Source organism: Canis lupus, chromosome 23, assembly GCF_003254725.2.
Source record: "Canis lupus dingo isolate Sandy chromosome 23, ASM325472v2, whole genome shotgun sequence".
In the NCBI taxonomy this organism is placed as follows: Eukaryota; Metazoa; Chordata; class Mammalia; order Carnivora; family Canidae; genus Canis; species Canis lupus.
In genome coordinates this window covers 10,823,337-10,837,286 of record NC_064265.1, presented here as the reverse complement: position 1 = coordinate 10,837,286, position 13,950 = coordinate 10,823,337, and the positions used below count along the sequence as shown (strand labels likewise).

General features: G+C 41.5%; 1 protein-coding gene across 6 annotated transcripts in view; it reads left to right on the top strand.

The window, feature by feature from the left end:
- ULK4 (unc-51 like kinase 4) overlaps nucleotides 1-13,950 on the top strand; it is a 593,349-nt gene that overhangs the window by 411,476 nt on the left and 167,923 nt on the right. For all 6 annotated transcript variants that reach the window (XM_049099948.1, XM_049099952.1, XM_049099949.1 and 3 more), the window contains one exon: nucleotides 6,653-6,819. In XM_049099948.1, coding sequence (XP_048955905.1) covers nucleotides 6,653-6,819 — 167 coding nt within the window. The remainder of the gene's footprint in view (nucleotides 1-6,652; nucleotides 6,820-13,950) is intronic.

Sequence of the window (13,950 nt, the reverse complement as noted above, 5' to 3'; positions counted from 1 at the left end):
CTTGACTCTCTCTCTCTCTCTCTCTCTCTATCTATCTCTCTCTCTCTCTCGGAGGTGAGGGTATCTTTCTCTTGACTAACACTTCTCTGTGGAGAATAAAAGAACAAATAGGGGAATGTTAACTTCCTTTCCCTCCATTTGCCTCCTTAGATTTATTCCTTCACTTTAGTAGAATGTGTTGTGTTTCAGGTTATTCACAGAGCTTTGCCAATATTCACAATCCCATCCTTGAGTCCCCTGGGGTAAGATGAGGGGAGAAGCAGTGGTCCCTCACTTTTTTCCATAGTGAATGTGGGTAGCTTTATGTTGTCAGCCTATGTGAATGCAGATTCAAGTCCTTCCTTCCAAGAAGCAGTATTCCCTAACTCCCTCTTGGGGAAATTCTGGGCGCAGTGTGGAAGCAAACATGTCAAAGCGTACAGGGTTTATGAGGAAAGTGCACCAAGAAAGATCCAGTAACTTGAAGTTTGACTTCAGGCCAAAGGATTACCAAAGACTGGCATCAATTGCCTGGAAATGACCCAGTCAGTGAACTTTCTTCAGGGTTATGAACTGTGGCAATTAAACAGCCTTGACAGTTTTTTTCTTTTTAAATTCTCATCATTCCTTTTTCTCTATGACATGATGATGATACTATCAGGATGATTTCACTATGAGCACCTTTTCCTTCCTTTCCTCTATAAACCCTGCCCCTGTCTGGGATTTGCTCAGTGCTGCTCATCTTGCTTGTCTGCCTTGACTGTCCTCCGGGAACTCTTCCACTCTCTCTGGTTGTCTTCAGTTTCTGTTTTTCCAGTCTCGACTACCATCCAGTTTCTAGTTTTTAATCTCCAGCTGCCTCTGGGCATTGGCTTTCAGATGTTATCACAGACTCATCATGTCTTAAAAGCTAATTTACAGTGCCTAGAAAACTCACTCCCCATGTCTTCCAGTGCTGACACAGTTCTCCTATTCCTTACCCTTTCTGGCTCCATTCCACTGTTGCCACCAAATAACAAATCACACTTCTTTAGTGATGTGTCTGCCTTTCTCCTTGCTCCCCACCACCACTTGGTTACAGCATGATCACAGTAGCCTACTCATTGGTCTTTTGGTCTCAGTTCCCCACTGGTTGGTCTAAGAGTCTAAGTATATGGACAAAAGTATATGGACTCTGGAGTTATACATGGATTCAAATCACTTCTGTAACTTGTACTTAACAAGAACAGTTCACTTGAATTTGTTATTTGAATAACCTTGACCTTGAATTTGTTATTTGAGTACCTGTTCTGGAGTTTTTTTGTTTTTGTTTTTGTTTTTTTCACTTATATAAAATGGAGATATTAGCATCTGCCTAACAGATCTGTTATAGAATTCAGGTAAGGTATTAAATGTAAAAAGCTTGGGGATCCCTGAATGGCTCAGAGGTTTAGTGCCTGCCTTTGGCCCAGGGAGCGGTCCTGGAGTCCCAGTATCAAGTCCCAAGTTGGGCTCCCTGCGTGGAGCCTGCTTCTCCCTCTGCCTGTGTCTCTGCCTCTCTCTCTCTCTCTGTGTCTCTCTCATGAATAAATAAATAAATAAATCTTTAAAAAATTTTTTAAAAAATGTAAAAAGCCAAGTAGAGGCCCATTGCCAGACATAGAGCAATGCTCAGTAAATGCTGTCATCCCACACAGACTGCTGTGTCAGAGTATGCAAGATTTCCATCACCTTAGAAGGTTCTATCTTGCCCCTTCCCTAGAGCCAACTACTGTTCTGATCTCAGGGTTTTTTTCTGGGAAAAAAAAAAAAAAAGGTTTTTTTTCAGAACCTTATGTAAATGTATTCATACCATTGTGTTTATATACCTGTTTGTAGTGTCTATCTCTCAACATCCTTTTTGAGATTCATCCATGTCCTTGTGGGATTCAGTGGCTCATTTCTTTTTACTGTTGACTAGTATTCCATTGTATGAATATATCTTAATGTGTTCACCCATTCTCCTATTGACACTTAGGCTATACTCTAGTTTGGGGCTATTTTGAACAAAGGTCTAATGAGTCTTTCAGTGGATATAGGTTTTCACTTGGGTAAAAACCTAGGAGTGGAATTGCTAGGTAATATGCTGTTTATTTAAATTAAGAAAAACTGCAACTATTTCTTATCAGCAATGGATGAGTATAGGTCACTCCATATCCTTACCAACATTTGGTGTTGTCAGCTTTTTTCATTATTAATTATTCCTGTTTATGTGTAGTGGTATCTTGTGATTTTAATTTGCATTTTGTTTGTGACTAATGATATTAAACATTTTGTATGTGCTTAATGACCAACATCTTTAGCAAACTGTTTAAGTCTTTTACCCATCTTTAAAATTGATTATCTTTTTATTATTGAATTATATGAACTGTATTCTGGATATAAGTTCTTTATTAGATATATATGTTGTAAATAATTTTGTGATGAAGTTTAACTTATTCATTTTTAAATGATCCATACTTTTTGAGACCTTAGAAATTTTGCCTGCCTCCTAGTTACAAATATCTTTTCTTATATCTTATTCTAGAACCTTTACAGTTTTAATTCTTGTGTGCAGATCTGTGATTCATGTGAAATTAATTTTGCAAATCATATGATGTAGTAGTCAAGAATCCTTCTCCCCATATGGATACTCAGTTTTTCCACCCCCTTTTTTTGAAAAGAATGTTTTTGTAAAGAATTCACTTGTTGAAATTTGTGTGACCCATATAAGTGTGGGCCCATTTCTGGACTCTGAAACTGGAAGTATTTGTATGAAGTCATTGTTTTTCTTTTATGGATGTATACTTCTTTTTTTTTTTTTTTTTGGATGTATACTTCTTATCTCTATCTACTGAATCAATGACATTGTAGCAATGAGCATCCCTGGTCCTCAGACTATGGTTTCTAAATACAGTTTCTTCTTAAAACAAACCAGGATTTTTGGAGAAGTAGCTAATGCCCAGTCTGAGACAGGATTTTTTTATTTTTTAAACTCTTCATAAAGCTTTTTTTTTTTTTCATAAAGCTTTTTAATTCATTTTATTTAATATCTTTGAGGCAGGAATTCTTGAGATGAAATTGGGACATATTATAGCAAAGGCTAGGACATTTTCAAGGGGCTGTTAATAGCCAAAGATGGAAATAAGTTGAACATTTAAAAAAAAGATTGAATCCATTGAAATCCATAAAATGCATTCTTTAAAAATCCACTGTATTCACAATGATGTTACAAAATGAACTAATTTAGTAACTTTTTGGTATTTTCTCGCTTCCCCATTCACTCCCCCATTTGTCACATTTGGTAATTGCTAATACTCCAAAATCATGGTTCTGAAAACTGGTAAATGATAACAAAGAAACGTTTATCAAACATATATCTTGTCTTTCCTTTACAAACCATATTTTATGATCCCAAACCATTGATAAAAGAAGATTCTTTCTTTCTCTGAAAGAGAGAGGGTGCACCAGTGAATTTAAGAGCTCAGGAGCTGGGGTGGGGCAGAGGGAAAGGGAGAAGCAGATTCCCTGCTGAGCAGGGATTCCCCCCCCCCCCCATGTGATGTAGGCTCATGCTAGGACCCCAGGATCATGACCTGAGCCAACGGTAGATGCTTAATGGACTGAGCCACTGAGGCACCCCAAGAAGATTCTTTATAGAAGAAAACCAGCTGAGAAAATACAGAAGGAATGATTGAATTAGAAACTTACTATATAACCGTTGTCTAATGAAATGATGGGACTAGACAGTGGTCATTAGTAGGTAACATTTGATGGGAAACTTTACAATGAATGGGTTAGGTTAACAACTCCTGAACTTGATCAATTTTAACATTGTTAAGTGTGGAACAACTAGACAGTGTATCCTTCCAGATATGATGCAACAGGACATGCAGAGACCCAGCCCCAAGTCTTATTGCCAAAATAATTGAGCCAGAATTAAATGGAGTCTCTGGTCACTACAATTACCATTTTACAGGAAATACAGGGATGGAGGAACCACAAGAATATCTACAGGAAAAAATGATCTAACTTCTCCAAAAATAAATGGCATGAAAATTGCAGGCAGTGGAAAGACTGTTAGACATTAAAGGAGACTTAAGGTCTGCAACCAAATGAAATGTGTGGACCTGGTTTGTATCCTGATTTCAGCAAACTAATCCTAAAAAAGACAATTTTGAGACAGTTGAGTTTTGAACATAGGCTGGGTATCACCCATAGTAAATAAATTTCATTTTATTAAGTCGTAATAATGTTTTTTTAAAAAAGAATCTTTATCTGTTGACTATACAGAAGTATTTACAGGAAAAAATAAGATTATGTCTGGTATTTGCTTTAAAATCATAAGAAAAAAAGTGGAGATAGATTAAACTAAGATGAGCAAAACTATTGATAATTATTGAGGAAAGTGATGGGGATTCCTTTTACAAAACCATCATGTGTCTTTCTTCGTCTCCATAATAAAAAGTTTAAATGAGAAAAACATGTATTTTGACCCTGAAGTGAAAGTTCTGGCCATAAAGAGCACTGAATATATGGCTGAGAATAGACCACTTGACATCATACTAATGAGCTTGCTGGCATTATCACTGCTGTGGAGAAATACTTCATGTCATGCTTCATTTCTAATCTCCTATGAGCACCTTCCCTGACAGCTGGTGACTTGAGTGTGTAAAGTCAGAGCTTGGCAATTGTTGCCTGCTGTTCCACATAGCAGACCGGAAAGACTTTCCATCCCAGTGGGGGTTCGATTGCAGTCATTGTTTGCACTCTTTCCTTGAAGCCTGCATGAAGATTAGGAAGATGGCTCACTGTTGCTTACCAGCTGTTTAGTGTGAATCAAGCAGCAGGTAGCTGGATGTCCAGGTGTCCACCTCTCCTTCGGAAAAGCCACATCCTTCTCTGCTGTTCACATAGCTACACTTCCCCAGTACTCACCCTCTGCACCTTTGACCATCTACATGATGTGTCACAAAGTAATCATAAACCCTCAAAGGAAAACTTCCTGCAACATGTATTTACCAAACACTGTGTTTTTAGCCCTTTTGCCCTACCTGCAGCTCATGAATACCAGTGTGCCGATTCATGGCACGCGAGTGAGTGATGCTGCCTACCTCAGAGGAGAATGCCTTCTGGTGTCATGTGCATGTCATAATAATTGCTTTTCTATACTGTGTGTCATTGATGATATGTGCAAGCAAACCTTGTCATCGAGGGGAGCCTGGCTGGCTCAGTGTGTTAAGCATCTGCCTTCGGCTCAGGTCATGATCCCAGGGTCCTGGGATCGAGCCTCATGTCAGGCTCCCTGCTCAGCAGGAGTCTGCTTCTCCCTCTCCCTCTGCTGCTCTCTCTGCTTATGCTCTCTCTCTCTCTGTCAAATAAATAATCTTAAAAAAAAAAAAAAACCTCAAAACTTTGTCATTAATAAAGAAATTTTGCCAATAGTTAATTCTACCTTCTCTTCAAATATATTTATCCTCAGCTTTGTGACTTGTACCAGCCCTTGTCACAAGGAGTGCAATGTTGAATGAGGCCTCTATAATTTTGGTTTCTTTCTGCCTTCAGTGACAAAATTAATTACTTTTTAAATCTAAGAATTACTCTGCATTTGTCTAGGAGAACTAAATTGCTTTCCTGGAAATGACAATGGCCTTGTTTGGAAGAGATACCAAAGCTTGGATGGATGTACTTGGCAGAGTTTTCATCCAATTGATCATCTGAAAACTAGGGACAAATGGATTGCAGGACCAGTAAAGTCCACCTTACAGTATAGCTCCTCACCATGCTTCCCCCCACTATCTGCTGTGTAAAATAGTTATTTTTGAAGATTTAATTTTCTAGAACATTCAGATGATCTACTGATGCCAAAGGTCCTGTTCACCATTTTTGGTTTATAACACTGTGTGTTGTATTTTCACCACATTTACATCTAAATCATTTTTGTGAATTCAAAGAGTAATGCTACATAATAATATCAATAAAAATGTCAATTCCAGTGGAAGCAACAATGCCCCTACTTGTGAAAATGCATTTTTTTGGGATACACTACATCAAACTAAAAGTTGAAGACCACCTGCACTATTAACTTAGTATGAGGTTTTCAGAGACAAAATGATAGAACCTAGAAATTTCCAAATGTCAAATTTCTTAAAATCATAGTTGATCTTCATTTCAGTTTTTTTTTTTTTTTTTGGAATGCATGTGGAAAAAAATACACTTCATTGCTTTATCCTCTTGGAGTGACCCAATAACTTGTAGATCCTTGGGTTCCCTGGGTTCTCCTGTAAAGCCTGATCCACATCATGAAGAACTGTACCTTCAGAGAACCTGGGGACAGGATGTTCCTATGCAACATGTTTCCTTCTGGTGCCCGGGAGCACTCTCTTTTTGTGAAGCCTGTTCACGTAGGATTGTGTTTCTCAATGTGTAATTTGGGGAACCCTCACATCGAATCACTTGGGGAGCTTATTTAACACATCTCAGGCTCCTGAGCAGACTCTGGGAGTGAGACCTGGAAACCTGCCTTTTTAAAAACCATGCCTGGGGCTATGAGTGCAGTTGAAGGACTGCTTTGAGTTTACACAACGTAGAACGCATACGCCTGCCCCATTGGGTTTCTGAGACACATTATTTTGTAATTTATGAAGCATGTTGTACCCTTCTTTTTTACCCTTAGGACTGGTCCGTCACGTCTGTGACCTGTTCACTGAAACTGCCACACTGTGCTTGGATGTGGACAATAAGAACAACAATGAGACAGCGGCTGCGCTGCTCTTCTCCCTGCTTGATATTCTGCACGGGATGCTGACCTATACATCCAGTGTTGTCCGGCTGGCTCTACAGGTACAGGGTCTCTGCTGTGCCTTGAATACCCCTACACCATGTCACACTTCCCCTTCTCTCTCTCCTCTGATCTTCCTCTAATCTGTCTTTATTTTTGAAGAACATATGATTCTGTAGAGACTACCAGATAAGCCATCTTGGGCATGACCAACTAATGTCATTGGGGTGACCAATGTCAAGGACACATAATGTGATCACACAATCTGTAAACTTTTTTTTTTTTTTTTTAAATTTTTATTTATTTATGATAGTCACAGAGAGAGAGAGAGAGGCAGAGACACAGGCAGAGGGAGAAGCAGGCTCCATGCACCGGGAGCCCGACGTGGGATTCGATCCCGGGTCTCCAGGATCGCGCCCTGGGCCAAAGGCAGGCGCCAAACCGCTGCGCCACCCAGGGATCCCCCTTTTTTTTTTTTTAAGTAGGCTCCACGCAATGCAGCACTTGAACTCAGAACCCTGAGGTCAGGACCTGAGCTAAGATCAACAGCCAAACTTTTTTTTTTTTTAAGAAGTAGAATTTTTTTTTTAAAGATTTTACTTATTTATTCATGAGAGACACAGAGACAGAGAGAGTCAGAGACAGAGACACAGGCAGAGGTAGAAGCAGGCTCCATGCAGGGAGCCTGACATGGGACTTGATCCCAGGTCTCCAAGATCATGCCCTGGGCTGAAGGCGGCACTAAACCACTGAGCCACCCAGGCTGCCCAACAGCCAAACTTTTAATTGACTGAGCCACCTAGGCGCCCTCCCAGTGATCACACAATCTGAAAGGAAAGCAAGAAAGGACAAAGGAAAGACTAGCCAGGCCCCAGTTGGGGAAGTCTCCTGATGGAGACCGTTTGCCTACAGGCACCCTTGGACCAGCCCAGCAGTGTGCCATCTTTCCAGTGTTGGGATGGCACTCCAGCCTACACTCAATAGGATGCATTAACTTGCTATGGACAATGGATTAAGATTTTAGGCAAACATGCACACACACATACACGTGTTTTTATACGCACAGGTACACACATAGACATACATGTACAACACACAAATTCTCTCACTTCCTTTTATGACCAGTAACATGGAATTGCAAGACGGTTTTTGAGGACTAAGAAGTATAATCAGTATGATCATTGAAAAAGTCAATTTGCCCCAAACTATAACCTGGATTTACTTTGTGTCACGCTGTAAGAAAGGAAGGGAATGTTGGTTTGAGTACTTTTTTTTTGTTGAGTATTAGGTGCCCACACATATGTATTTCATTTAACTAAATGAGTCTGCTGGTACTTAGATTATGTGAAAGCACACAGCCAAACTGAGTTCATTGCTATATTTAAAATCCTGGTAAAATTGCAAGAGATATACATCAAATGGTAGTATCCTGGCTTGACTAGATGCAGAAGCTCAAGTTGAAACCAAGCTGTTTTGATACTTTGCCAGGAGTCATAGTAGCAGAGCCAAGAATGATTCCCCAGACTCTGGTTTAGTCTGTAGTATTCATCATTCTGATAAATGGTATCTTTTATCCCAAGTTGAGCCAGTTAAGTGTTTAGCTTTGTCTAGTATGGTTTAATAAATAATTCCAAGATCCCCTCAGTAAACATTATAGTTAGTGTTTAACCCAAACTTGTAAAGCTGGTAGGTGGAAGTGGCCTTCAAACAACCCGGTTCTTTTTATTTGCTCATCTATAGTCATTGCAAATGAACAGAGCACTGTTAAGTACTTCTGTAATCCTGAGTCACGGATTTCTCTTCTCTTTTCCTCTTTTTTTCTAGTGTTTTTTTCAGAGAATGTTGTTTCTTATTTCAGCCTTGACAGTGGTTTTAGGTAATTCTTCAAGGTGCAGTCAATAGGTACTCTTGCAAGATGCTTTGATGATATCAATCTGTAAAAGATTATGTTTTGTAGATTGTAGATAAAAGGGTTCAGAAGTTTTAAAAATTCCAGAACAATAGAAATCCTTTTATTACAAGTGATTAAAGAGAGATTCAAGGATCTTTAAAACTCCTTAATACAAAATATTTTCTTATTCTGTTTTTTAAAAATTTTCTAGTATACTGGTAGATCACTATGTCTTACTTTTTCATTTCTTCCACACCACTATATGTTTTACTGCTAACATCTTTCTAAATCTTCACCCGTAATACCTGTCACATATTGCTTTTGGCCTTGACTATGACTTTGATCTTCATATACTGGTGTCAGTCCTGACAGAGTCTTTGAAATTGAATCAGGGGAAAGAGCTGGAAAAAGAAATGGCATGTGTATCAAAAACACATCCTCCTAGAACACGGAGCTAGAAGTACTTTCCAAACCCAAAGTCACCTCTTCCATTTATAAACATGCTCCACCCTGGGGATTCTTCTGCATTCAAAATGTGATCTACTTCTAACAGGAACTACTGTAAAGTAGAAGAATTGAGGGTTGCCAGTGTTTAAAATGATAAGTGCTTAGATTTTCTTTTTCAGGAAGAGAGTGATACGATATAAGAATGTATTCTTGGAGGTGGGGACCATGGGAAGGCACTGTTAGACTCTCTATCGGAAATTTAGTCCCTGGCGCCAACATGCCTTGTTATTCAAAGTCAGCCCTGGTTTAACCTCCTGGGGGTTGTATGGGGGAGATATGGAAGTGGATATACCAGTACATGCTCCAGACTCACTGGTATGCTATGGGCCTTGCAAGTGAAAATGCCTTGGATGCACATCCTATCCACACCACCTTCCACCTGTATGACCCTGGGCAAGTTCACCTGCCTAATGTTGATTTCCTCATGTACAGAGTAGAAATGATAAGAAATGCCCTATAGGGTCATTGTATGACTTAAATGAGAGAAGAAAATATATGTGAATATATGTATATAGGTGGTGTCTTGTATATGCCGGGCTCAGGTAAGGGAAGCAGGAAATGACTGCTGCATCATTAACAGCAAGAACACTTCACATTCCTGCTTCCAGAAGGCTTCCTGTGGACCACGACTTCCTCATGTCTGTGTCCTGGCATGTGGGAGGCTGCTCAGGCCATAGTTCTAAATAGTTCAGAGACTAAACTGACTCTTGACAGGCTTATGAACTAGTGATTTATGGTTTGTTTTTGTACTTATTCACCCAGGACAGGGCTAGGTTCTGAGAATTCAGCAGGGATCTGGAAAGGAAGGCTGTTAGCACTCAGGGGGCTTGCAGTTTCAGAGGGAAGACCGTCACTACACAAATGGCAAGGAAATCATCATCCCATTACATCTCTGAGCAGCAGCTACTGTGAGTTACAGAATGCTGCAGGGTAAACATGGGAAGAGAACCTAGCCGAGTTTTGGGGGTTGGGGAAGCCTTGACTATCATTTGTGAAATGATAGTCCTAGAACATGGACTATTTCTATGCTGGTGCTGCAGACGTGCTGGTGGTGTTGCTCAAAGCCTGGAATGTGGCCATGAGTCCTCCTTTGACTTGCACACACTTAAAGACTATCATTAGTGAGGGCTGTAGTCTGTTTTCCATAGCTCTGGAAATTATCCATTTGGACTCCTCTGTCATGTTCCCCTTGTTGCTCTTGCCCATGAGCTACCCTCTGCCTGGTTGCTGAATGCAAGGGAGGTTTTTCTGCCATTGCCTGTAATCCTCACCATGCCTCTCCCTTCCTTGGCAAACCTCAACGACATCTCATTATCTGAGATGGGCTCTTCATACTTGTTGGTGAGATTGTCAAGGCCTTGTATGATCCAGCCCTAGGGTACCTTCCAGCATGGTCTGCCAGGCCTCTGCGCTGTCCACACCCACACCAAACATTTGGCTCTTCGTATCTCACTCCCTGTGCCTTTCTTCCTACTGTCCCCAGCCCCTGAAACACCGCCCTCCACACTATTCCCCCGTAGACCTCCTTCCCACCATCAAAATGACAAAGTCACATGTCACCCTCTCTTACTTCCCCTCACCCACTCCAACTGGGTCCACCTCTATGTCACTTTTCACACTCTGCCTTCAGCCCAGTCATTGGTAAGCATGCTATCCTTTTGAGCAGACCACAAGACCCTACAGAGTAGGGGCCAAATCATGTCATCTGTGCATTGTGAGTACACATGTGATGATAATTGGGGAGCACGGTGAGTGCTGAACTGGCCTGGGCCCCACCATTGCAGCTTGTCCATTTTGTACTTAAACTGCTAGGGATGTCAGAGAGCAGCTACCTGAGGAACTGACTCTTTCCTGTTCTCTACAACTGCCTTATCTCTGTGTTTCTTTTTTTTTAATTAATTAATTAGTTAATTTATTATTTATTTATTTATTTATTTATTTATTTATTTATGATAGTCACAGGGAGAGAGAGAGAGGCAGACACATAGGCAGAGGGAGAAGCAGGCTCCATGCACCGGGAGCCCGACGTGGGATTCGATCCCGGGTCTCCAGGATCGCGCCCTGGGTCAAAGGCAGGCGCTAAACCACTGCGCCACCCAGGGATCCTTTTTTTTTTTTTTTTTTTTTAAAGAGATTTTACTTCTTTACTTGACAGAGAGAAAGTAAGGGGGAGGGGCAGAGGGAGAGGAAAAATCAGACTCCCCGCTAAGTGGGAAACCTGATGTGGGTGTCTCGATCCCAGCACCCTGAAATCATGACCTGAGCCGAAGGCAGGTGCTTCGCCAACTGAGCCACCCAGATGCCCACCTCCGTGTTTCATTTAACAACTCTCTTGAGTACCTACTACCTGTCACTAGATTCATGTAGCAGTTAGATAGAATAGAATTATATTTCCCCTGGCCATTTGTTTATTTTTATCTTTTAATGCTATACTCCTTTATCTCATTTTGAGTAATGACATATTGCCATTTAATAATAAAAATGGCTCATAAGTTGACATTCCCAGATTTTATCTGTTTAAGAATATTAAGTTTATATTTCCACCCAGAGTCCTCCCATGAAATTCTTCCTTAGAGATCCAGCAGCTTTCTCAAAAGGATCGCTAAATAGAACACCCCGTTGTCATCTCAAATTCAACATGTCCAAAACTAAATTCAGCATTTGCCTCCCCAAAACATTCTGCTGCCCATAAGGTCAGCCACCTTCCTCCTGCTGTGCATACTAGAAACCTGGGAGTCATCATTAAAATTTTTCTTTTTCATATTCTACATCTAATCTGTTACCACTAATATAGATTTTACCTTAAATATCTAGTAAGTCCAGTCATTTCTCTCAAACCCTGTTGCTTAGGCTCCAGTGCAGTCTACCATCTTCTCTTGCTTAGACTATAACTATATGGGTCAAGAACACTGGATGGCTGGGAGTGGGGCAAGTTACCCTATGGCCATGACAGAGGCAAGTGAGTCGTGACCAGAGGCAAGGGCAGAGGACCTGAATGGAGAGGACAATAGCTATATCATAGCAGAAAGAGAACTTCCTTGCTGTGGAGAGAGCCCTTTACAAAATGCACACAGTGGGCCATAGATCTGGGTACCAAGAGGTTGCCTCTAGGGAGTGTGACATTAGGGACCTGAGATAGAGAGGGGAGGGGGGCCTAGGCCTCTGAAATTGTTGCTCAGCTTCCATTTTTCTTACTGTGGGAGCCCCTGCCGGGATCCCTCCATGCACAAAGCATCCACTGCAGTCCCATATTTTTGTAAGGAGAGAAGTTTCTCTTGCATTTCTGGTGTGAACTTCTCTGTTGTGTGGAGAGGCAGCATGCTCTTTCCAGAACCCTTGGCAGCTTTGCAAGGAGGTGTTACCTGAATCTTGGTGGGGAGAGTCTGGATGTTTCTTGGGAACAATAAGAAATGACTATGTAGATTTAGAGGATATGGAGGACACTGGATGTCCTGATGGGAAGAGTCCCAAAGGGTCCACTTGTTCTTGTGGCACCATCTGCTTGCTTCCACATGTTTAGGAAGGAAGCAGTGCCATCATGCCCCCCCCCACCCCCAGCCTAGGTGCTTGTTTGCAAGACTGTCTGATCTTTCCCAAGAGAGAATCCGTTTGCTCTAAAGGATGATGTGTTAATGTGAAAAGGCCAGGATTCTATCTCCCACTGTGCTCCAGAAGGCCGGATCAACAGCCAAGGGTCAGAAGGGTTCAGACCTCTGGGTTGGGATTTCACATTTGTTTTCTGCAAGGAAATCCTACTTTCTGGTAAAGTCAGTTGGGAAGGCCAGAAGTGGGGGTGGGGAGCGGAGAGGGAAGCTCCGTGCTAAGATTATTGTGGTTCCCCTTGGCTATAGAGAGGTGCAGGTTGTTAAAAGGCAGGTGTATGCTTTTTTAATCGAGTCCCTCTGAGCCAGAGAAAGCAAGCAGCTCAAATTTTGTCCAGAAGGAGTTGGGCCTTCATGAGAAGGGTCCTGGAGTCCAGGCTAATAATCCAAGACAGGCAGTCTGCAGCCTGCTCTGAAGGCTCTGGCAGAGATCATTACATACAAGTAGTTCGGTTCCTTCTGAGTAAAATTAGAAACAGAAAGTGTGTGAATGAAATGTGTATATACTGGAGCAAACACAATAGTCTGTGCCTTTTTTTCAATATAAAATTATTCACCCCTCAAAGCAGAGACTAGACCACCTCATAAAACTCCTGGAAGAAGACACACTTATGAGTAGAGCCACTCACTCCTCATTTCCTCTTTCCAATGCAATTTAAGCCCATCCTTCCTAAGCAATGTCAACCTGTGTCTGGGGCCTCCCCGTGTACTGGTTCTAATATTCTAGATGCTATTCAAGCATGCACATGCATACAGAGAAGGCAAGCCTAGCAGAACTATACGATGATGGTATGCATTAGATAGTGTGCATAAAAATGCCCCCGAGAAATGAACATCTGGGATTTGGAGTCTGGCTTTGTGTCTCATTGTCTGTAGGGCCTTTGACAAATTATTTAACTTCTCTAAACTTCAGTTTTCTCACCTGAAAGATGGGGGTGACAGCACCTCATCTCAGCATGGTTGGAAAGATAGAGTCCCCTCCATAGTACATGAACACCAACATTGTTCTTTCAGGGACAGTGTTGGTATTGCTGTGGACTGCCCAGGTCTGCCTGTGTAGCCCGTGCTGGTGGCAGTGGCACTGGGTGTGCTCTTTGTGTCCTGTTACAACAAGGCTGGCTTCTCCTCAGGGGGCCACAGGGCATTGCTTCCTCAGCCCCCTTCCTCTCCTACACTGAGTGGATCTGTCTCCT